At 43.9% G+C, this 26214-nt stretch overlaps 1 protein-coding gene across 2 annotated transcripts in view; it reads right to left on the bottom strand.

The window, feature by feature from the left end:
• Window positions 1–23449, bottom strand: part of VASH2 (vasohibin 2) — a 62290-nt gene extending 38841 nt beyond the window's left edge. For both annotated transcript variants that reach the window (XM_042446820.1, XM_042446821.1), the window contains exons 1-4: window positions 23293–23449; window positions 21059–21565; window positions 10123–10211; window positions 3788–3844 (exon numbers count right to left, since the gene is read on the bottom strand). In XM_042446820.1, coding sequence (XP_042302754.1) covers window positions 3788–3844; window positions 10123–10211; window positions 21059–21334 — 422 coding nt within the window. In that variant the 5' untranslated portion in view covers window positions 21335–21565; window positions 23293–23449. The remainder of the gene's footprint in view (window positions 1–3787; window positions 3845–10122; window positions 10212–21058; window positions 21566–23292) is intronic.
• Window positions 23450–26214: the final 2765 nt, after the last annotated feature.

The raw sequence follows: 26214 nt of genomic DNA, 5'->3' as shown, positions 1-26214 counted from the left end.
CCTTTCCGTATTCAGTATAAGCTCCTGCTCTCGACATTTAAAGCCCTCCATGGGCTGGCCCCTCTTTATTTATCAGACCTTCTTTCTCCTCACCTTCCCACTCGGGCCCTCCATTCTGGTAGTCAAGGTCAGCTGTCCCAACCCAGGATTTCCTCTGCCCCATCTCGGATTCACCCCTTTTCACTCGCTGCCCCTCACTCCTGGAACCGTCTTCCCCCACGAGCAAGGGCCATCACTTCTTTAACAAGCTTAAAAACAGTTGAAGACCATACTGTTCAGAGAAGCGTTCCCAGGCATTGTATTATAACCATTTGCTATTTGATGTTCTTTTTTGGTGCCTGATTTATTGAACCATTTTCTGTATTTTATATATATTATCCTATTGTTTGTGCAAATCTGTGCAAATCTACAGTGCTATATAATAATAATAATAATAATAATAATAATAATAATAACAACAACAACAACAACAACCACAACAACAACACATAAGAGACTTGGTGGTCCAATTTTGTCTGCCTGTTTCAGTGGGGTTGAGCCCTCCCAGTCCCCAACTCTGGGGTCCATGAGGGATGCATAGTCCACAGGATTCATGTGTGTATTGTTCCTTTTCATACCAAAAATGACTCTCAGCCCAGTGGGAATGGTCTGAGAGTCTAAATGGCCCCCTGTCTGAAGGACCAAAGATCTGATTTAGACTAGAGAAATTATAACAAAAGGCTAAAAAGTGAAATTAAATCAGGATAGTTGTGTCTATGGCCCAACCTTATCAGATGATGTCATAGCTGAGCTGTATCTGGTCTATCCTCCCCCGTGACTATCGCACACCTTTTCATTGACGGGCTTTTCCGTTAATAACTGCCTATATTGCTACTGTGGCATTAGCTCTGTGTGCAATAAGCTACCTGTAGAGGTCCTGCTGTCCCCCCCCCCCCCATTGCATTGCCACAATGGATAAAATTGTGCATAATTGTGCAAAGAAGAGAAATTAAAAAAACAAAACAAAACCGTACTAGGTAAAGCAATAGGGCAGGGAGACGGGGTAAAGGAGCAGTCTAAGAAAGAAAGTCCCAGATTAGAAACAGCCACTACAGCTACAGTCCTGCAATTGAAGATATGCAACAAGAACTGATCCCAAACCAGTATGCATGCATTTCCTTTCATTAACATGATTGCACTGAGAATGGCGTCTCATGCGATAAAGTCCTGAGGCATCTTCCTTTGTTCTCACAGCATAAAAAAAACCTTTCACCTATAAAACAGGTTGGAAAGACTGGATTATTTTACAGATGGAACTGGCATCATTTGACAACACATAAAATGTGGAGAAGAATCATAGAATCATAGTTGGAAGTGACCACCAGAGGCACCCAGTCCAACTTCTTGCCATGCACCAACACAATCAAAGCACTCCCAACAGATGGCCATCCAGCCTCTGTTTAAAAACCTCCAAAGAAGGAGACTTCACCACACTCTGAGGGAATGTGTTCAACTGATGAACAGCTTTTACTGTCAGGAAGTTCCTCCTAATGTTGAGCTGGAATCTCTTTTCCTGTAGTTTGAATCCACTGCTCTGGGTCCTAGTCACTGGAGCAGGAGAAAACAATCTTGCTCCATCCTCAATATGACACCCCTTCAAATACTTCAACAGAGCTATCATATCATCTCTTAATCATCGGTTCTCCAGACTAAACATAACCAGCTCCCTCAGACGCTGTACAGACCGGCACTTTGCGCCGGCCTGCACGCGTACTAGGGTTGCCTCGGGGCGTCCTTTTCAGACGCCCCGCAACCCTAGTACATTGTAATGGCAGCACCCATTCTACATGGCCGCTGCCATTACGACGTCACGGCCACGCTGCCTGCAAATGGGGTGGCCCTGTGGTGCCTTTTGAGCGGCGCTGGAAGGAACTCTGAAACGGAGCTCCTTCCTTTGTTTGTGTCACTGGTGAAGCCTTTACATGGCTGTGCCAGCGACACAAAGGAGAATGGGGCTGAGTGGCCCCTTTTTCCCTTTCCCCGCCGCTGTTGGGGTGTCCTTGGGGCATGAAGCCCCAAGGATACCCCTTTCCAGGCCGTGGGGAAGCAGCCTTTTGCCACTTCCCCGCGGCCTGGAAAAGCGGTGGATCGGGGCCTCAGGGCTGCCGCTGTGGCAGCTGAGGCCCCGATCTGTCGGAGAAAGGGGCGAGTGCAGGCCGCTCCAAAGGGGCAGTCTGTACACCACCTCAGTCTCTTTTTATAGGGCACAGTTTCCAGACCTTTCACCATTTTGGTCACCCTCCTCTAGACAGAAGAATTTAAGTATCAAGCCTAAACTCGATCAACAGGGTGAATGGTGATATAAGACATGGATGGATGGAACAGATAAACCTTGGTTGTATTGGAGCATAATAAAAGTCCTGCTGGGTCAGATCAAAGATCTGCATAGTCCACATAGTGGCCAACCAGATGGTTGTGGAGAGCCCAAACAGAAGACACGAGCAACTGAGCAACTGATATAAAGATGCATATTGCATCTGAAGGAATATACAATGCTAATAATACAACACTATTGATATTCCTTTCTTCCATGGCTGCATCTACACTTCAGAATTAATACAGTTTGACATCGCTTTAACTGTGATGGCTTAAAACTATGAAATTCTGGGATTTGTAGTTTTGTGAGATGTTTAGGCTTCTCTATCAGAGAGCTCTGGGACCACAACCAACTACAAATACTAGGATTCCATAGACTGGAGCCTACATTAATTCTCCAGTGATTTTACCCAAATGTTTTTTTAAAGCTATCCAAATTTACCAGTCCTCACAACATCCTGTGGCAGCGGATTCTGCATTTTAAGTGTGCGCTAGGGGACACTGTTTGAGACAAAAGAGGATATCACACGACTGAAATTGGAAGTATAATCCAGTGTCATCATGAATGCAATCATGCGTATTCATATTATTGCACAAAAGGGTACTACACGCGATCGCTGGCAGTCCAAATGCACTCCGAACGCAATCACACATCAATCCACAGTTAAGTAAATTCAGTGAACAAGCGAAGTCACAAACCCTATTCCTAAGCTACTTCACGCTCAGTATGCTGTTGTTTGGTGTGATGTGCATGTCTCCTTTGGTCCTGGTTCCCCCCCCCCCCCAATCTGGAAGGGGGGTTCCCATGAAGTCACGCTGCAATTCTGCTTCAATTTTGCTTCCGCTTGTCCTTCAGCATTGTTGAGGGAGGGCTTCTGCCTGCTATTTAAGAGGCATGGACTGGGAGCTGTTGGATAACCAATATATGCTCATTTTAACGTGAATAGAGCATGTTCTTTCAATCATTCTTCCCGCCCCCCCCCCCAACCTCTTTTGTAAATTGTGGGGTTCCTTGGTTCCTCTCTCTCACTCGCCTAAATATGCTATGCTCCAATCATCTGGAGTCTCACTGAGCAGGCGCAAGGGTGCCAATTCGCAATTAAGAACCCACCGATGTGATGGCTTACTTCGCACAGAATCTCAGTCGGGGGAGGCCATTACAGCAAATTTAAGGTGTGATAAGTTATCACGTAATTGTGTGAATTTTTGAATTGACCTCTCTATCTTCTCTTTTGAAATTGAGAGCCTCCTGTCCCATGTGGTAAACTCCAAAGATGAGACATCCACAGAAGTCCTCAACTAGAGTTGTGTGTCAGCCTTTATCTATGCTTCCTATTTGTCTTGTTCCTCCATAAAAAAAAAAACATAACTACAACAAAACATTAGGGATGAAAACAAAGTGAAACCAAGCTACTTGATTATGTTTACTTACCCACTTAGAGGTCTTGATTTCCTAATTTCAAAAAATTGAGTTCCCGTGTGATTGTATCTGAGTTTTATTATTTAAGGCAAAATGTGCACAGACTGGAAAGTGGAAGAAGGATCAAATAAATCTTAAAGAATGACTCAATCATACCTTCATCTAGAAATATGCATCAGGTACTAAAATATAATGAGTCTAGACCCGGTGCTCAAGTCCCATGGGTGAGGAAAAACTAAATTAATTTTACTTCACAATTGCCCTTAAGAATTTAACCATCTTATTTTTCAGGAAAACACTTTAGTAATCAAATAACGAGCTATAACAGAACCTAATTGAATCATAACATTTTTTTTTAAATGCCCAGATCAATTTTACAATGATTTCAACAGCAAAACTTCATAATGGATTCTTTTTTATGGTATAGCAATACACATATCCAGGATTGTTATCAAGAATCTGTAATGTCCCCAATATTAATTCTTGGCTGCGGGGGTACTTTTTTTTTTCAATGCACAAGATCTCCTTATCTTAACTTGGGGGTATAGCTATGCAGTGGCAAAATGGGAGACTGTCCCCCAATGAAATTTTACTCCAGTCCCCAAATTTGAACATTCAGAAATACAGTTTAGGCATTCAAAGCAACGAGGCAGGCAAGGTTTGGAGACAGAAGGGAAAATTCATGGGGGGGGGGGACTTAGTTCTTATCTGTAGGGGCAATGCCCTCATTTTGCCTTCCTCACCATAGCTACATTTCTGTCTTAATTTTTTCACAAAGATGAAAGTAGCTTTAAGCCCAGATCAGACATCATAGTGAAACGAAGGTCTGGCAGAAGCAGCATTTTGAAAATTTATGTGTGCACGCATGAGTGCACACCTCCTTGAATCAACAGAGAACATGGCCATGATAGCTGGGTGATTCCACAATCTACAGTTCAAAAATGTAACTTTTACCAACTCTGGTTAGGAGACACCAGCTCTGCAGCCTTCACCATGGTGTGTGGCTATAGATTCACCAGAGCTCCAGGTTGGACTATCCAGTGGCCCTTCAGATTTTGTTGAACTCCAGTTCTCACCAGACCTAGCCAACTCAGCCAGTGAATTGTGCTTTCATGATTGGATTGGGCTTTCATTTTTTTTTTTATTTAGTATCTAGAAGGACAAAGGTTCCCCACCTTTGTTCTAGGAGAGTGGAGTATTCTCAAACACTGGATTGGGCCCACCTAAACTGGCCATTCCATCTTCCTACCCAGAAAGGACTATACAGTGGACCCTTGTTATACACTGGGGTTTGGTTCCAAGATCCGCCGTGGGTAACAAAATCCGTGGATGCTCAAGTCCCATTAAATATAATGACATAGCAAAATGGTGTCCCTTATAAAAAATGGAAAATCAAGGTTTGATATTTGAAATTTATACTTTTTTGGAACATTTTCAAACCGTGGATGCTTGAATCCGTGTATAAAAAATCCGTGTATAAGAAGGGTCAACTGTTCATGGATTCTTGTTTGGATTGGGACTTTTGTTAGGAAGGATCGAATTAGGGGAATTTTACGAGAGGCATGTCCTAACAACGCACACAGTGGGGTCGGGTCCCTATGTGTATACCAGAGGTCATCTAGGCCACCCCCAGAGAGAAAGAGACTCAAAATGCCAATGAGTTGCAATAAAAATATAAAACATTTATTAAAGCTACACAACAAAGGGGATCACAAATGCACACACACATTCAATGCTAAAGTAAGGGAGGGGTGAGTTCGGGAGTAAAGGAGAAAGGAGAAAGGCACCGTTGGGATATTTACCTTAGGAGTCTTCTCCAAAGCGACAGATGTGAGGGATGGTGAATGGTGAGACAACGGCCGCAAGAACGGGGAAAGATAGCGGCAGCCACAGTGGCTAGGAGCTGAGTTCCGGTGGGCAAAGGTAACTAGAGGCCCGGTGACAGTGAGCTTGGCTTCGCTCAAGTGATTTCAGCAGAGCATAAGGCTCAAGGAATGCAAGCTTGGAGCAGGATGCTCTACAAGCAAGGAACTCAGGCTCGGAACTGACTCTACAAGCCCACTGGAGGGTTGGAAGTGGGGTCCTTTTATACCCCTAAACATAACCTCAGGCTATGGCAGCCTGGCGAACAAAGGCTTGATGACTTTATCTTTGTTTAAGCTGAAACTTACACAATGGATACATAAAGAGGAGGTCTGGCACTTTTCAGGAGGGGACAAATATCTTGATGGCTGAGCCGTTGAGCTAATCATTGGCTCATTAAGGAGGGAGCTACTGCTATTGTCCTCCTGCTTTGGGCAGCCTGCAAAACTAGTATGGCAACTCCCAAAACTGCTTGCTGAAAGGTTTAAATTCTACCTTTTTTCCTCGACCAAGCCTAGCAAGACAGTTGGCTACGTGGTTAGCTCACTTTTAGGGTAATGGCGGCTAGCGATGGGGTCAGTCAGGGGTCATAGATTTAGATCGCATGGCACCCAACATTTATATAAAACCAAACTTGGTAACACTTTGAGCAACAACCATCTGCTCGCTTAACTGATTAATTTGACTTGCTTTATATCCTACTCTCCCTCACAAGCCAGCCAGGGTTGGCGAGGATGTGGTAAGGTGGGAATCCCTGTCACACTAGTGGCTTATCTAACAACAGTATCATGGTTTGGCAAGCAGATTCATAACATGCTCATATCAAAGACGATCTGCCCACTACAACTGCTGTTATGTTATGTGCTCAGTTCAACTGCAACTATGGAAGGTTATCCTAAGACTTTCTTGACAAGATCTATTAAAATGTTTACCACCACCTTACTCTGAGACTGAGAAACTTGTCCAAGATCACTTAGTGGATTTCCATAGCTAAGTGTGATTGCTAGTCTAGTCTCCCAAAGTCCTAGACAAACACTGAAATAACTGCACCATGCTGGCTCTCTCATAGTAATGAACAATTTTCTGTTTGTTTGTTTTTCAGTTGTAACAAAAAAACTGCTGCACAAAGTATTGATATCTTGCTCATCACTGTATGCCTCAAAACTGCTAGATGCTGGAAAAGATTAGATATTCTCAGTGTGCACAGTTGTCTAGACTGAGTCTGGTCAACTGCACTGCTGGACCAACTGATATATCAATTAAAGGTGGGCAAGGAGAAGTGTAATAAAGACACATTCAGTGCTGTGTGGTATCTATTCATTTTACTTATGAACAAAGGCTGATTGTCCATCTGTGCATCATATAAAATTTTGGCAGAGTGATCTTCTAACTGTTGGATATTTTCCCCATCCTGTTTTTCCTGTACAGTCTACTTTCATTTGAGCCATGTTTTGCTTCTATGAATGAACACTATTGTATCTGGATTACTTCCCTCGTTTCTCTGTCTTCCCCTTCTCCCCCTGGAATGTATTACGTACTACTAAAATTCTAAATTTTAAAAATTAACACAAAAACAAAGAGGTGAGAGTAGATTCCTAGCTCTGGTATGTTTCAATGTGTTCTTCAGCTTTATCTCCTTTGGCTCCCATCTCCCTGCTCATACTTTTCCCACCTGCATTTTACCCTAAGAAATCTATCATTGTTATTCATCATCTGCAGGTAGGGTTGCCATAATTCCCTACCTCAAAACCGGTACACTGTGCAGCAAAATGTAGGAAATTTTAAAAAATGGAGGACACACCAAATTAAAGGTAAAACACATAAATAAATTTTAAAAAACCATTACGCTCCCCTTTTAGGCCCTGGGCCTCCCTGCTGCTCATCTGCCATCCTCAAAGGGTGGTGGATGTGGCAGTAGAAGGCCTAGCACCCACCCCACACCCAAGCCCCTTTACCTTATCTTCTGGGGCCTCTGCCAAGGCCCCAAGCAAGCACGATGCTGCTTCCAATGCCTTCTGCTGGTTGAGGCTTTGGTGGAGCTGCTGAGCACAGCACCACTGCCAAGGCCCTCCCCAGCACTGGCGGAGGCCTCCCTGGAACTGGCCTCGCTAAGGCCAGAGGAGCCCGCGGCCAGAGCCTCGACCGCAGAGCCGCCTCCCAGGCCTCAGCGAGGGCGGAGGAGCCCGCGGCCGGAGCCCCAACTGCGGAGCCACCTCAGAGGCCTTGCCAAGGCCAGAGGAGCCTGCGGCCGGAGCCCCAACTGCAGAGCCGCCTCCCAGGCCTCGGCGAGGGCGGAGGAGCCTGCGGCCAGAGCCCCCACCGCAGAGCCACCTCAGAGGCCTTGCCGAGGCCAGAGGAGCAGCCCCCAGCAGGCCACAGCAACAGCTGTACTGGTGGTGGTGGCAGCAAGAGCGGCCATAAAAGCGGCCTAACAAAGCCCGGGGTGGGGCCAAACCCGGGACAAAGGCCCAACCGGGATGGGACCATGCAGACCAGTCCAAACCCGGGAAAGTCCCACCCCCCAGCGGGATATGGCAACCCTATCTGCAGGCCAAGGGCCTACCAAGGAAGAAAATCATCAACATGAGTTTTAAGTCCTCTCCAAGTACAGGAGGGTTAAATGCAGGAGGGCATTTTGTGAACAGACTATGCATGCCAGGTTAGGATTGTATCATAAATTAGAGCTGGCATTCTGTCAGTGACTTGTTCGTGCACAAGTACAGCTTACATAATAAATAAGTCCTTTTTCAGATGGGGCATAGAGGGCTAGTCTCTTGCCCTTGTGTTCTGTCCAAAAGCCTCTCTAGAGCAGCTGTCAAGCCCCAGGCAGGATTGCTGCTTCTCCTTCTTACCAAAGGGAAGGGGAGAGGGGTGTGATACAGAGCATGCATATTCAGCTGCTCTAAGCTCCTGGGGGAAGGAAAAGAAAGATGCATTCCATTAGAGAGTGAAGTTCTTCCCCTGATGGAGCTGAGCTGCTTCTCTATGGTCAGAATTACCTACTCCTTCTATTCCTTCTCCAGGTAAGGCTTAGGGGCTGCACAGATTGCCCCTAAAGGAGGGTGGGAGGCTGCCTCTTTCCTGGCTGTATCGGGGCCATGGCAACTTCACACCACAGCCCCGATTCAGCCTCTAGCAGGCGCAAAAAGGAGCCGCAAAAAACGGCTTCTTTTTTGCACCCGTCAAGGGGTGCCATAGGCGCAGTGGCACGGCTCTATGATGCTCCTTTGGCACTACGTCATTTGGATGCAGTGGTGGAGGTGCGTCATGATGGTGCACACTGTCTGGAGTGGCACCATGGGGAAGGAGTTAGGGTAAGCATCATCTGTACAGACCCTTAGTTAACCTTTTTGTGCTTTGAAAATCAAGTCATATACACAACACACATTTTACTAGCATTCTTTTCCTTAGCAATGGCATTCTTATTCGAAACCACCAATGCTGATTGTACAAAAATAATGGGACCTGGGCCAGGCCACTAAAAAGAGTAAATGTAACTGGTAATTTTTAATAGCTCAGTTAGTAGGCTGCATTAACAGTGTAGTAGTATGATCATCAATGCAGCCTACTAATTGAACTATTAAATCACAGCCTGCCTAAATACACTACAGGCACTGGATCCCATTTGATTTTGAACCAGAGTCAGCACTGATTAGTACTTGGATGAGAAACTGCCAAGGTATACCAGGTGCTGTAGGCTATATTTCAGAGAAAGGAACTGGCAAAACCACCTCTTAATATTCCTTGCTAAGAAAACCCTATGAAATTAATGGGCTCATCATAAGTCAAAGGCACCTTAAAGACACATACAAAAATCACCATATCACAGCCCAGTACCTCATTAAGTTGTTCAGTAATCCGTCCTTGAACAAAATGGTTTCAGTCTCTGTTATCAGAAAAATAAAAATAAGTGCAAGCCCACTTACAGACCTTTTCAGCTGTTTCAGAATGTTCCTAAGCATTAACTAAATAAACCTCATGAGCCACCAGTGGTCCACAGACCATAGTTTGAGGAAAATGTTGCTAATAATCTATTTTAGCATGTTATTCAAAACCTGTGCCATTGTGCTTTAGATTCATTTATCTAAGTGCAGGCTGCTGGGACTTTTCAAGGGCATGTACAAAATGTTGATCGAAACCAAATGACCATCATGGTGCCACAAATCTTTCTGCTACTACAATTCATCACTGCAGAGGCCTCCAAATTCTCCTCCCTCTGACACTGCAACTCAGCTAAATCCACAAAGATTGCTCCTATCAATAGATGTTCAATCTCTCTCTTCAATTACATCCTCTTCAGTGTTAGTTAAACCTAATCATGTGCCGCTAAAGATCCAGTGAACAAGGTGCCTAGGCAGCCTGACAAATCTCCACAAGCTCTGGTCAGGACAGCAAGGGCACTTTCCTCCTTAGCCTCACATCAATAAATTATCATCATAGCTGACTCCAGGCCACCTTCAAAAAGAAAGAAACAAAAAGGATACTGCAGCATCTTCATGTAATTCTGTATCGCCTGGAGCCACTCCGGGATCGTCATGGAAGCCTTGTAGTTTGGCACAGACGGCACTGAAGGCTACACATCAGGAAAGAGAGAGAAATTTGAGAGAGGTCAATGCTTCAGCAGCAAAAATGATGCTATATAAGCAGAAGGAAAGAGCTGAAACCATCTCAGCCATGTCAGGATGGCTTGATCTGAATCACATAAAGCCCATTTTTGTGCAGTGGGACTTATTGCTAAAGCAAATCTGGATTGTAGATTTTGTCACAGATATTGTAGACGTTCAGTGCCTGAAGGAATAACCACTTTCTGAAAGAATTCAAAGATATAACCGTGTTAGTCTGTAGAATTATGTAGAAATATCTTGTAGCACCTTTGAGATTAACTAAAAGAAAGACATTGGCAGAATGAGCTTTCGTAGACCTGTCTACTTCCTCAGATGCATTTGGTAGAGTAGACTTAAGTCTATGAAAACTCATGTTACCAACTTCTTTATTTCAGTTAGTCTCAAATATGCTACAAGATCTCTCTACATACTTTCTGAAAGATCAGCTTTTGTCTCCATTCTAGCTTCAAGCCAGCCCTCCAAATCAAGGAAGCATTCATCATCTGACCTCGCAACTCACAGAAGGCCGTCTTCCATCCTTCAACACCACTTCCACCCTGATTGTTCCCTGGTTTTTTTTCTTTTTGCCACAGTTGTTGCTGCAACTGTAGAAGGGAGCTTATTATGGTATCACATAGCAGCATTCTGTGCCATTTGGCAAATGAAACAGGATGTATGAAACAGCTGAGCCAATGGCATAGGTGGTAGAAGACAGGGACAGCTGCTAAGTGCAAGCAGACTTCCCAAACTTCTTTGGCATGACAGCCTTGAGTAAAAAAAAACAGTTGCTTGTTTAAACTCTCTCTCTCTCTCTGTGTGTGTGTGTGTGTGTGTGTGTGTGTGTGTGTGTGTGTGTAGCTGGAGGGAAGCATATTAGGCACCTGTTTGTATAGACTCTTAAGAAACTGACAATAACACACCAAAATTCAATATTTTCATAGCTCTGGACAGAGTTTAATCCCTAAAATGAGGCCCTAGCTTCCCAAAATTGTAAATGCATTCTCAGCCCTTTCACAACTACTAATTAATTCATAGACGGACCTGCTATTTTATTCTCCCAGCACACATGGTTGCACTGGGGGGGAGGGGGGGGATTAAGGAACTAAGCATCGCTATATTTCAGATCATGCAGAGTTTCTTTCTGGCCTTCTCAGGAGTTCTAAATACCAGACAATTATAACTAAAAACAATTAAGCAGATCTACAAAATTCTCCCTCTTCCTCTTCCTGTATCTCTCTCTCTCTCTCTCTCTCTTATACATATATGTATATGCCACTGACAAAACAACTGTGGGAATGAAAATCATTATTTGACCTGTCCTATATTGTTAAATAGCCAAGATCCAAGAGGGCCTTTGGGTGGTGCACCTAGCCTCTGGAACACCATGCCAAGGAATGACAGCTTTGCTGTCACTCTATTGAATTAAAACTGAATGTAACTTTATTAAAGTTATTAAAACTGAACACAACACTGAAACAAGTTCTTTTAATATTCCTGCTTCCTGTGTATGAACAACAGCAAAAGTTGTCAGAGGAGCAGTGGAGGCTACCAAGGAAAGAATTCTGCTCAAACTCTCTGTCTACTAGAATGAGATTATAACTCATTTGACCTATAAAGCAATATACGGTTAGGTCCACACTATCTGAAAGACCATATCTCGCCATACAAACCTGCCAGAATTCTAAGATCTTCAGGGGAAGGCTTTCTCTTAGTCCCACCACCATCATAGGCATGCCTGCTGTCGTGCAAAATCCTTTTTGTTTCAGCAGGTTTTTAATATGTAACTGCACCAAGGAGGCTTTTTACTGGATTGTGCTTTATTTATTTATTTATTTATTTATTTATTAAAAACTTTTGTATAATTTTAAATAATTGCATATAGTTTTAACTGTGGCGATTTTAATTATTTTCAAAATTGCATTGTAGTTTTTAATTGATTTCCTTCTGTGAGCCGCCTTGGGTCCCACTTTGGGAAATAAGCAGCATATAAAAAACAACAACTTGCAAAGACATGTTTTGCGCATCGAAGATCACAGGCTCAATCCCTGGTGTCTCCAGTTAATAGATTCAGGTAACAAGTGAGAGGAGAGCCGGTGTGGTGTAGTGATTCAAGCACTGGAGTACAACTCTGGGGAGCCGGATGCAGTTCCCAATTCGGTCATGGAACCCACTGGGTGACCTTGAGCAAGTTACATTCTCTCAGCCTCAGGAGAAGGCAATGGCAACCCTCCTCTGAACAAATCTTGCCAAGAAAAACCCATTACAGGTTTTCCTTAGGATCATCATGTCAGAAATGACTTTAAGGCACACAACACGCACACACACAGAGCAAATGAAGGGAAAGACATCTGAAGTCTTAGAGAGCTGTTGCCAGATGGGGTAGATAAGACAATCTTAGACAAAAATCTGTCTCTTCTATGGCAGCTCCAGATATGAGGGAGAATTTGCTGCCACATCCGTTACCCCGTTGATTGCCAGGGTTGATTCAGCTATGGCAGCTCCTATTTAGCTGCAGCTGATGAATTCCATGTAAGTGACATAGACAATCCAGGTTTCAGTGCGAATCTGAAAGGATATGAATCTATTTGTGGGTTAGGGCTCAGCTCTTTTCAGACTGGGTTAAAACTCGGGGCAGATTTACCAGTTTATCAGTTTGTGTTCTGCAGCTCCAGAAAACAGGACCCGAAGCAATGGATTGAGACTACAGGAAAAGAGATTCCTGTTCTACATTAGGAGGAACTTCCTGACAGACAGGGCTGTTCAACAGTGGAATACACTCCCTTGGAGTGTAGTGGAATCTCCTTCTTTGGAGGTCTTTAAACAGAGGCTGGATGGCCAGCTTTTGTGAGGTACTTTGATGATGTACTCATGTATGTCAGGAGATTGGACTTGATGGCTGTTAAAGTCTCTTCCAATTCTATGATTCTACCATGCCACAGATAGTGGAATCCCCCAACCTCCACTGTTCATATGCAAGTGAGGAAAGAACTTAAAGTAAGGTGCTAAAAAGCAGTTCTTAAAGCAGCTACAAAATACTTGTCACCTTGGAATCTACCATTTTCAACCTTGGGATCAACCACCACTTCCCACACTGGAATCCCAAATGCCATCTTTCCCAACCTGGCCCCCTCTATAGGTACTGGACTACAACTCCTTTCACCCAAAGATGGCTAGGGGTCATGGGAGCTGTAATCCAACACTCCTTGGGGTGGCTTTGCTACAGAAGGCTGGCCAATGCCATACAATAAACCAAGGCTTCTCTTTGTGTTTATAGGTGAGAAAAAACAAAACCTCAGCCTGGCAACATCCTCTTCACCTCCAATGGGACTCCAAAAGCAGGGTGCTGCCTTGAGTGATCTTTCTAAAGGCTCCCCAGTATTTAAGACATCTTGCAGACAGAACAGGTGGCTGGAAGGGTTGCTGCCTTGGGAGCATTTCTATCTCTATGTCGCCAGCTGTTTCCTCCGTCAGTGGAGCCCAGCCAGTCTCAAGTCCCATGGTTCCGTGGAATCAGAATTCCAAATGGAAACCAGGGAGAGGGCAAGAAAGGGCAGCATCTGTTCAGAGAATTTGCAATAGCAAATGGGGTGTTGGGATGCTCATGGGAAGCCAAATCCTGACTACGTTCTGGACAAGAGGAAATCTAGCCTATGTACGCCTTGCCTGGGCATGCCCTAATAGGAAAATCATCTCTAATAACAGACTTAATTCATACAACATATGCCAGATTTCCCTACCTTGTAATTTAACACTCACTTCTAAGTCACTCATAAGGATTTGCGTACAGCCCAGCAACTGATAAATAAAAATTAAAAAGGGTGGAATGGAAAGAGAGATGCCAGCTTTCTGTTTCTCCACTCAGCTTCTCTGCCTTTTAGAGGCCATGAATATAATAATGAAATTAAGAGGACCTCAGAGATAATCTAGTCTTGCAGCAGGCATTGTTGGAGAACATGTGGACTACATCATAACCATTTTATCAAACTAGAAAGCACCAGAAGGCTATTAAATAAAAGCTTATTGCAGACCCAAAAAGTCTGTATGTTGGGAGAAGAATAGCATTAAATAGACAATTGCACATCCCAGAGGCCTCTTGGGGTGCAGCTGTCCATTTTAGGCTGAACCCCTTCCTCCAGCAATGAGAGGAGGGTCCCGATGGGCCCATACTGGCAGCCCACATATGGCCCATGGGCCATCCAATTTCCAGCACAGATCCACCATAAGTACAGAATATCCACCATGACACCATTCCTAACAAGTGGCCCTCCAGCCTCCACTTTTTAACCAAAGAGACTCCAGCATTTTCTTCCATTGTCAACAATTTGCATGATCAAGAAGTTCTTCCAAAAGTTTTGTCAAAACCCCTGATCTTGTCTTGGCAATAATCTATGGATCTGTGTTATTGGAAGAGAGCCAGCATGGTGTACTGGTGTGAGTGTTGAACTGTGGCTCTGGAGATTAGGGTTTGATTCCCAGCTCAGCCATGAAACCCACTAGGTGACCTTGGGCAACTCACATGCTCTCAGCCTCAGGGAAAGGCAATGGCAAACCTTATCTCAACAATTCTTGCAAATAAAACTCCATGATAGGGTCATCGTAAGTCAGAAATGATTTAAAGGCATTCAAACACACACACACACACACACACACACTATTAGTCTTTTGCCGTTGGTGACCACAACATAATATATTTGCTTGGTCTACAGATAAATTGCAATTATTAGACTATTTGCTTCGATTCCAGAGTTGTTCTTGTTCTGTCTATCAGCTCCGAGTTGAGATCAGAACTTGGAAAAACTAGCTTGGTAATCAAAGATATCTTTGATTGTATATTATTTTGATTGTAAATTAGATTGTGCTAAAAATTAATGAAAATTAATCTCAAAAAGAGAAAAAGAAAGAACTATCTTGGCAAATACCTCAGCTAGCAAGGCCATTTGCTATGCTTGCTGGGGATTCAGGGAATTGTAGTAAAAAAGCAGTATTTTCCAATGTCTGGGGGGAAATGTCAAAAATACAATTTTGTAGTCTGCATCAGAGGAGAGTATCTTGTTGCTGATTGTTGTAGTCTTTGTCTAATTGCTGAAATTGTTCTAGATTTCACAGAAAACTGTTTCCAGTATCACCTGCAACTGCTGTGTATATCTTTCAGCATCAACTTTTATTTTTGATTTTAAAAAAATGAGGATAGTGGCTCATAAAGCAATTGAGGGATGAAGCCTTTTCCTCAAATGCAGTGTAAGGCTTGGGACAGATGGGCCAAAAGCGGCGTGCCACCACCGATACTATAGTTCAGGAGCACACAGTAACCACACGCTCCCGAACCCGTGTGTAATGGTGGTGGCATCATGGCAGCATCCCATCCACACAGGCGCCACCATGACGACGTAAGCGATGTGCAGTGTATGGACATCGCTGCGCATCAGTTACATTACTGGTGCACTAATGGCACACTCATGACATGTGCCAGGTGCCTTAAAAAGAATGTTTTTTCCAGGTTCTTTTTACTGCGGAGGGACACCGCATAGTTTGGCTGCTGTGGCATCCCTCCAGAGTTAAAACAGAGGCCTGCCCTTTCAGGGCGGTATGTACCACACCTCAGTTACTTCTCCCTGATCACAAGTTGTCCTCTTCCATCCAAATCCGCTTATGCTCATAATTGAAGGTATAACTCACTTATATTATTATGTAATTCAATGGATATTTTTCACTCCCTTTTTTGTTATGTAACAGTAATAGTAATGTAGGTGCTTTTATAGATACAGGGGTTTGGCCTCATTGAATGGTGGAGGAGCAATATAACAGGGTTCAAGTGCTAGTTCATACTGCCTTATGCATTTTGCTAATGTGGGCATAGCCAAACGCATAGGAAAAAAACTCTTCTGTACAGCAAACCAGTCACTTCTAGCATTCAGACATGCTTTGTAATAATAATAATAACAACAACAACAACTAAAAGTAGCTATTGTAGTTACTTTTGTGAAACAAGAAATGACTAAATTCTTAAAATCTTGACTATATGGCAGCTGCCTTCTTCTGGAGACCCTGGAACCACAACTACACTGGGCCCTTGATATCCTCTGGGATTTGGTTCCAGGACCCTCCATGGATACAAAAATCCATGGATGCTCAAGTTTCATTATATACAATGGATAGCAAAATTATGTCCCTTGTTTAAAATGGCAATATCAAGGTTTGCTTTTTGGAATATATATTTTTTCAATATTTTCAAACCATAGATGCTTGAATTTGTGGATATGGAGGGCCGACTGTAATTACTTTTTAAAAGCAGCTTTCTGAGATCTGCATTATTAATTATCCTCACTGTCGTCCCACCTTTCCCCCAATTTGGTGATTCCAGGCAAAAGTTAAAAAGCGATGAAACTATCAAAAAATTTAAAACCAGTTAAAACATAAACCATTAAACCATAGCAACAGAAACAACAAATAAAAGTCCAGCACATTATAGAAGGCCTGATTCCCCTAAAAAAAAATCAATTCTCAAAGGCCTGTCAGAGTAAAGAGGCCTTCACCAATCGGTGGAAAGATAATAAGATAGCTCATGTTTTTGTGCCGAGAGAGGAAAGGAAAATAAGAAAACTGATGAATCAGTGCTTAATGTAATAATGATGGTATACAAGCCAGCTGTAATGCAGAAGTAATGTCATAATGCAGCCTAAAGTTGCTGGTTGTCTTCTCACAACCAGATGGAACACAAAATGATTGTGTGCAACTAATTGCCCATGGCAGTTAGGGTCACTGGGATTGGTGTATGTGTTAACAATACACAAAAAGATGAGGAAGAAATCATAAGCTAAAGCTCCTGGACTCTCACAATAACGCTCTAACCATTCTTTAGATGTCAACATTCCCAGTTTTTAATATTAGCCTTTAATAATAATAGCCTTTTATCTCCAATCAGTGATCAGAGGTAATAAATAGTAGATGAAGCATGCCTTCAAATGAGGAGCTCCTGGGAGCCGCATCCTGCTCTTCACATCAGTGGTTTAATATCTATCTGGGAATCATACATTTTACCATCTTCTTTCACCTGCTTTCATCTTCAATAGCACTCACTGTGGACTAGAAACCCATTTCTGCTTCCAAGAAAAAGTCACAAGGTGGTCAAATATGACCAGTGTGACCCTCGTGTTCTGTAGAAGAACTAGGTGCATTATGCAGTTTCCTTGCACAAATGTGATACAGACTGAGCATCCAAAGAATTATAGCTTTATTTTTAAGAAATTATTTTTAAGCCTTTATGGCCAGGGTGGGCATGGTGCAACCAGACCTTCAAATGTTTTTGGAGCACAATTCCCATCAATCCTAGCCAGCATAGCCAATAGTCATGGGGTGATGGGGATTGCAATCCAATATATCTAAAAAAAATCACAAGTTACCCATCCCTGGTTTCTAACTTTCAGATGCTAATTTTAGATGAATGCAAGCAACAAAATTTAAAATCTTTGGAGCTAGAAGAAACATTTTAGAGTCTGCTTTGGCCAAGGCAGAGTTTCAGAACAGAGGCTTCAAAAATTAAAGAAAAAAGTCATGCGGTAAAAGGGTAAAGATAGTCCCCTTGACATGAATGTCTAGTTGTAACCTACTGTAGGGGGCAGTGTTCATCTCCGTTTCTAAGCTGAAGAGCCAGAGTTGTCCGAGGACTACTCTGGTGGTCATGACTGCACCGGACACTGTTACCTTCCCACTGAGAAGTGGTATCTACTTATCTACTTGCATTTGCATGCTTTCGAACTGCTAGGTTGGCAGAAGCTGGGACTAGTGATAGGAGCTCACCCCATCATGCAGGACTTGGGCCTCAAACTGCCAACCTTCCAATCTTCCAATCATCAGAACTGCATAAGACCACAAAAACCTGCTCATGTTTGGGACAGAGCTTAGTGTGGGAATTTGAGCACCTATTCTGTTCTTTTTAATGCAAAAGAATCTGCCTTACAGCCAGCCGTACCAATGGGCAAGGAGAAGACTATCTCTCAGCTGCTTTCAGGTGTCATGAAAGAGCAGCAAATGGTTCATTGTTTTCAGTGTCCCAGATAGCCTCACTGGGGACTATCAAAGAAATCTGACTGGCCTTGGCTCAATGCCACTAACCATTTCTCTTCAGGCAACACTACCATGTATACTCATGTACAAGTTGACCTCATGTGTAAGTCGAGGGAAGGTTTCAGGGTCAAAATCATGGATTTTGATATGACCTGTGAATAAGTCGAGGGTAAAACTTAGGAGGTTATAAGGAAGGGTGGAAAGGGAAAATACCATCCCTCCTTCTCCTTCTCTTTCACAGCCACCTAACACTGATTCTCAGATGCTGGAGGAGACGTATTAACATCGGATTGAGAAGGGAAATAAGTGGTGTTAAATGAGGTGTTTCTTCCATAACAAGGGGAGGCTTGCAAATCAGACTGGGGAGAGAAGCAAGTGGTGTTCAATGAGATGTTTTTTCCGTGGGAAGAGATTTGCAAATTGGAGTGGGAAGAGAAGTAAGTGGTGTTCAATGGGGTGTTTTTTTGCATGGGAAGAGGAGACTTGCAAATCAGACTGGAGAGGGAAGCAAGTGGTGTTAAATGGGGAGATTTTTCCATAGGAAGAGAAGGCTTGCAAATCAGACTAGGGAAGGAAGCAAGTGGTGTTAAATGGGGAGTTTCTTCCATGGGACTGAGAACTTATTTCACACACACACACACACACACACACACACACACACACAGAGAGAGAGAAACATGTGCCTAGAGGCACCAAGAGTGGGGCATCAGGCTTGCTTGTTTTAGGACCTTTCTAAGCAGTACTAGTTAGTGACCCATATATAAGTTGACTCAGGCTTTTAGGATCAATTTTGGAGCATAAATTTCTCAACTTATAGTTGAGTATATAAGGTACGTTTTATGTTTTGGCCAGCCCTAGCAATCAGACATCTTTTGAAACATCAACCCTTATGTTGAGTCAGACCCTTGGTCCATCTGGCCCAGTATTGTCAACTCTGACTAGCAGCAATTCTTCAGGATTTCAGATGGGATTCCTTTCTAGTTCTCCCTGGAGATCCCTAGTATTTCCTAGTGAAACCAGACACAGACCTGCTTAGCTTCCAGAATCAGACTGGCCATGTTCAGGGTTCAACATATCCATTCAGTTCATTCAGATTAAAAATGCACTTCTGTATTTCATCACTCACTAGTATTAAATATATACATGGGGTCCACTATATCTGTTGGGCTCCAAGGAATTTTAATCCAAATTGACTGGGACCGGATGGAAAAATGACCAGACCTGGGTTTTAGAATAAGTACCAAAATCACAGCAGAAGAAAGTGATTTGTAAGGTAGTCCCAAAGTCTGGAAATTGTAGTGTTCTTTTTTGAACAACATCTCACAGAATCCCTCACTCAACATGGCCAAAAAAAGCAACTTCCCAGAGCTCTAGTCCAGTTCCATGGTATCAAATCAACTCAAGGCCCTTGTAGCAAAGCACTGTTTGTCTCATGCCAAGAGAGAGTTGTTGTCCCACTCATTATTTCACTGTTGCACAAGGACAGAGAATTGTAAATACTGGCACCTGTGCTGGGTGGCAGATAACAAGACTTGATACTTTCAAATACAGTATGGAAATGTAGCTGTTACCATCCTCCATCTCAACTGTAATATAGAACTACAAGTATTTGCCCTAGAGAGAGATGAACAGCTGTTGGCCTCCATTTATAGATATCTCAAGAGGCTTCCTAAAGCAATTATAAACAGGACTAGGAGTCTTCTGCACTTCAGTCCTCCACACATGTATAGAATGTTATATCCTGAGATATTTGGTTTCAACAGTTTTTTTTTAAAGCAACTTACTAGTCCTCATGGCAGTAAAATAAAAATCCTAGGAACACGGGGCTAAATGGGAAAACTTCACAAACCAGAGGAAACCAAGCAGGTAGTTCAATGGCATTGATAGTTGCTAAGCACAATTTGAGGATTTAACCCTCACCCCCACTCCTTTAGCTATTTACACCAAATATATATTCCCTTCCTTCTGGTCATACCTTTTCTTGCAAAAGAACTGGCAAGCTGCATGTGTGTGTGTGTGTGTGCATGCATGGACATGCAAAAGGAAATGGAACAATCCTCAGTTCTTTGAAAACCTTCAGCTTAAACACCAGCATAATCATGAACACAAGCAATGATCTTGAATGATCTGTATAAACATTCTCCAAATTGATGTACTGGACTACAAGCCCCATCATCACAATGTGTTGCTGGCTGGGAATGGTGGTGTTTGTAGTTGAGCACATGCAAAGACTGTCTGGTTGGAGAAGGCTGGGCAAGAGTATTTGGGATCGTTAGACACAGAATATGATGAATCAGACAAAAACCCTCTTTCATCCAGTAGTCTCTTCACAAAGTGACCAACCAATTGCCTATGGGAAGCATCTCCAGCTTGCCTCTTACTTTTTCCCCAGGAAGTGATCTACAGGAATGTACTGCCTCTGATTCTGGAGGTGGGAGCAAGATAGCTGGTGGCTTCCATATCAGAGAAGCACTGGATCCATTCTGGGGTTTAGTCTGAAGTTTTAAGGAGCTTTACAAGGTGCCAAATCTATTTTAGTGATAGGATTCATCACCTTACATTGCTTTTTTAAAATTCAGACTAAAAGCAGGAGCTGGGTCAAAAATAGCCATCCTGCCAAGCAGCCAAGATGACTCTTCCTCTTTATGGATTTATCTGCTCCCTTTTGAAAGACATCTAAGGTGCAACCCTCACTACATCTTGTGGCCATGAGTTCCACTGGACTCAGAGGCAGCCCCAAAGCACCACTTACTTTGGCCAGGTGGGCAGCGTTTCTGATGGTGTCGACCATCTCCCGGCCGGACGGATGCACCTTGGCCACGTGGCCCCACATCCTCTCCCACGTGTGCCCGTCGAGGGGGAAGCCACTCTTGTTGACAAGGAAAACCACCCCTCCGTCCTTGTCCTCCTCCTCCGAGCCCCCGTTGTTGGCAGTACTGATCGTCCGGGCGTGGGAGCTCCGGGAGCGGCCCCCTTTCTCGCCCTTGGAGTGGGCATTGCGGGAAGCATTGGCGCCGGATCCTGTCATCGTCGCCGGGTACCAACAAATAACAGGAGGTCCAGGAAAAGGCAGAGAGTTCAGTGGCACCTCGAGATTGCTTCCCTCATGCTTCCTTCATCACCGCTTCCTCTTACCCAGGGAACCAGGAGGGCATGGAGTTGGCTGGATTAAGAGCAGCAGATTAACAGACCACCGACAACGGGTTTTCACTTCTCCTTCTCCTCTTCTTCCTCCTCCTCAGCTTCGTGCAGGCAGACTCTGAAAAGACAGCGGAGAAGGTGAGAGCCAGCACATGGCAATGCCAGCTGGAGCAGGTGGTGGGCATCGCAGGAGGCGAGAGAGACACTGTGTTTCTCACCCGCTCTCTGGAGCCCTTGAAGGCAGCAGGGTGCTGGCACAAGGAGGGGCACAAGCTCTCTCTCCCCTGACACACACAAACACAGAGGCAAACTCTGCTATTGTCAGCAGGAAGAAACAAACAATAGAAAGGCCATGATCAATGCTGGCAGAGATCCGACTCACCTGTCAAACAAAAGAGGAGGACCTTCAGATCTCTCTCACACACACACATACACATACCAGCAAAGCTGCCTCTCTGGCCAGGCAAAGGCACCAGCAACAACAACCCAGAGAGAGCCTTTCTCTCTTGCAGAATACATACAGGCTTATGTATATGCGTATCAGACTCCAGCAGAGTGCTTTATCCAGCCTGGGAAGGCTGATGTGATCATTCAGACAACCCCGCAGCTGGACTGCCAGCTTGAAAAGCGCTTGGCTGGAGTCTGATCTGTAAAGCAAGGAGAGCAGGGAGACCATCCAAAGAGAATCCTACTAGAAGAGTGGGAGGAGACCCTAAGGGTTACCTAGTCTAACCCGCTTCCGCCAGGCAGGAAGCCCCACTCCAAGTGGCCCTGAGAATCCCATTTTGGAAAAAATGTGGGATAGAAATCCAAAGCCGCCTTGAATCTCATTTTGGGACAAAGGCAGGATATAAATCCAAAGCTGCCTTGAGTCCCATTCTGGGAGAAAGGCAGGATAGAAATCCCAAACCGCTTTGAATCCCATTTTGGGAAAAGTGTGGGATAATAATTCCAAAGCCACCTTGAATTCTATTTTGGAAGAAAAGTGGGATATAAATCCAAAATTGCCTTGAATCCCATTTAGGGGGAAAGGCAGGATAGAAATCCAAAGCCGCCTTGAATCCCAATTTGGAAGGAAAGTGGAATAGAAATCCCATAAATAAATAATAAAGTCTTTTTGCCTGCCTTCCTCATCCCAGAGAAGCCCAGCAGGCTGGTGCTGGGAATCCCAAAGATGGGGCTGAGGCCACCCTTGGCAGATGCCCAGGAAGGAAGGAAGGAAGGAGAAAGAAAGGTAGCTTGGAAGGGGTCCCTGGCTTCTCCCCCCCCCCCTGCTTTTGCAAGCCCTTTGCCTCCAAAGGAGATGGGCTCCCAGGGTGATCAGGGGTCAGGCAGAAAGGCAAAGGAGGACAAGGCACTGCAAAATGTAGGGCAGTCCAGAAAAGCGTGGGCCATTCCAAAACAACAGCTAAAAACACTCCCATAAATGTCAATTCCTGCTCCTTAGCCATGTTCCAAACGGAGGACCTTTGGGGGTTCCTCTTGGGCAGAAGGCTGAAATAGAGGGCAGGTCCTGGAAAAGGAGGACGCCGGGTCACCTCGGTCAGGCTCCAAGTGGAGGACATTTCTGGAATGCCTCTGAGCAAAAGGTGGAAATGGAGGGCAGGTCTTAGAAAAGGAGGATGCCTGATCACCTTGGGCATGTTTCAAATGGAGGACCTTTTTGGAGCGCCTCCTGGACAGAAGGCTGAAATGGAGGACGGGTCCTGGAAAAGGAGGACGCCTGGTCACCCTGGAGAGGCTCCAAGTGGGGGCCCTCTGGGGCTCCCCTTCCTTCCTCCCGAGAGGAGCAGTGCGTGGCTGGGGCCGCACCCCTCCCTTCCTCCCGGGCCTCTCTGCCCTCACCTGGCCGGAGCGGGCTTCATGGCCCTGGGGCCTCTCCGGGCGGCCGGGGCTGGCGCTGCCTTGGCAGCCTCCTCCGCGGGGCTCGCTCCCTTCCCTCTCCATCCTCAAGCCACCAAGAGAAGGAGGAGCAGGAGCGGGAGGACCAGGCTGCTGCTGCTGCTGCTGATCGCAGACATGGAACCATGTTACCCGGCAGCCGCCGACATTCCGAGGCTCCCCATTGGACGCCGCAACAAAGAAGGGCGGGGCTGGAGGGGCTTGCGGAGGAATCGCCGGCCGCTGATTGGACAAGGCGCCCCACCAGTCCTGCAAGGCCAGCCCGCGAAATCTGACCCCTCTTCGCCTTTGGGAAAGCCCTCAGTCAGAGATTGGCTTGTGTCTGTGCTTTATATGTATGTGTGTGTATATGTACAGTATGTGTGTGTGTGTGTGTGTATGTATATGTCTATATGTGTGTGTGTGTACAGTATTTATGTATATGTATGTATACATATTTATATGTATATATATTTGTATGTATGTGTGTATATGTATGTGTCTATATATGTATGTATGTGTGTACATATATGTATATGTGTGTGTATATATATTTGTACGTATATATATTTGTATAGATATTTATAGGTGTGTGTGTATATATGTATGCATGTATATGTCTATATATGTCTATGTGTGTGTGTATATATATACATAAATATGTGTGTGTGTGTATGCATGTGTATGTGTGTGTGTGTATATATATATATATATATATAGGTATGTATGTATGTATATATATATATATATATGGGTGTGTTTACATATATATAGGTATGTGTGTGTATATATGTGTGTATGTGTATATGTCTATATATGTCTATATGTGTGTGTATATGTGTGTGTATATATATAATTCCTCGGCTAAAAATAAATTAAATTCTATATCTATATTTTATATAGATATAAAAATATTAGATTTAATTTATCTTTAGCAGAGGGATTCGCCTCCCAAACCCCAACTTTGTTCCTCCATGTATTTTGGACTTCAACTCCCAGAACCCCTAACAGTCAGGGATTCTGGGAGCTGAAGTCCAAAGCATCTGGAGGAACAAAATTTGGGAACCACCACTTACTTCACTGAGCCCTTTTCATGAGAAACATGGGGTTAAAAAATGAAAGTAGAAATAAAAATATGTAGACATGTGACACCTCTCTGCTTCTCAGTCTCTCTCATTCCCATCTCGGGTATGTGAAAGCCATTTTATTTTAATGCTTCAATGTAAAATAAAATGGTTGCTTTGCCTTTTGGCTATGCTCTGAAAATGTGGCTGTAAAGATGGTAAATGCCTTTAAAGTAGCCCAGTAGTATTTGCTTTCCTTTTTGCATCTGATAGGCAGCGGCATAAGCTGGGGTTTATGAAAGTCCCATTATAAGGATCAGCGGATTTCAACAGTTAGACCTCAGGTTCCCTTTTTATCTAGCCCAGATGGCAGAAAGGGATGATGTAAATGAACATAAATACTAAACTCTCTGACCACATCAAGGATGAAGGCTATTATTTTTAACCTAATGTTTCAGGTTTTCAAAGTTCTTTTTCTGCAACAATAGTCATCCCCAGGAATGCCCATGGAGCCTGGAGTTGCTTTTGTGATCAAGTTACCAGCCATAACATTCCTGGAGATTTGTGGTGAACTGATCTTGCAGATATTCCAGCTTATGCCCATCTGTCAGGGATGTCACATTCAGCAACAAGACCAAGGAGAATAAGAGGGAACTTCACCGCTTCAAAAACCTTCAGAAAGCTAATTCATCATTCCCAGATTTACACACAAACACTTCAACATTACACAAATGAAAACTGGGACATGTGTAGCCAAGCAATATCAGAGAATGGTTAAGATGGCAAAAGTTATTAATGAAGACAAGCAGAAACTAGGAGAAGCTGCAAAGGTTTCCTATTGCCTGAGACCACTAAAAGTTAATGGGGTGCAAGTGGTGGGATCCTTAGGTGGAAGTGACCATGTTCTCCTGGAGTTTGTGATACAATGGAAAGGAGAAGCCAGGCCTAGTCAAACACGCATCCTAGACTTTAGGAGAGCGGATTTCAGTAAACTTAGAGAAATACTGGGGGTGATCCCATGGTCAGAAATACTAAAAGGGAAGGGAGTTCAAGATGGATGGGAGTTTCTTAAAAGAAAGATACTTAGGGCACAATTTCAAACAGTTTCAGTGAGGAAGGAAAATGGGAAATGCCTCAAGAAACCAGGATGGATGACTAAGGAACTTTTAACTGAGCTAAGTTTTAAACAGAACATGTATAAGAAATGGAAAAAGGGGGAAATCACAAAAAAGGAATTCAAAGAAATAGCAGGCATTTGTAGGGGTAAAGTCAGAAAAGCTAAAGTGCAGAATGAACTCAGGATTGCTAGAGAGGTTAAGAACAATAAAAAGGGCTTTTTTGGATATGTCCGCAGCAAAAGGAAGAAGAAGGAAACGGTAGGGCCACTGCGTGGAGAAGATGGCAAATTGCTAACAGGAGACAGAGAAAAGGCAGAATTACTCAACACCTTCTTTGCCTCAGTCTTCTCAAAAAAGGCAAAGGGTGCTCAACCTGAGGATAATGGAGCAGAGGATAGAATAGGGGAATTTCAGCACAGAATAAGTAAAGAGATAGTACAGGAATACCTTGTTAATCTAAATGAATTTAAGTCTCCGGGACCAGATGAACTCCATCCAAGGGTATTAAAAGAACTGGCAAATGTAATATCGGAGCCATTGGCAATAATCTTTGAAAACTCCTGGAAAACAGGAGAGATCCCAGCAGACTGGCGGAGGGCAAACGTTGTCCCCATCTTCAAAAAGGGGAAAAAAGAGGATCCCAACAATTATCGTCCAGTTAGTCTGACATCAGTACTAGGAAAGATTCTGGAGCAGATCATTAA

The sequence above is a fragment of the Sceloporus undulatus genome, chromosome 1 (genome assembly GCF_019175285.1).
Source record: "Sceloporus undulatus isolate JIND9_A2432 ecotype Alabama chromosome 1, SceUnd_v1.1, whole genome shotgun sequence".
In the NCBI taxonomy this organism is placed as follows: domain Eukaryota; kingdom Metazoa; phylum Chordata; class Lepidosauria; order Squamata; family Phrynosomatidae; genus Sceloporus; species Sceloporus undulatus.
The sequence above is the reverse complement of the archived record's forward strand: the minus strand, read 5'-3'. Positions and strand labels throughout refer to the sequence as shown.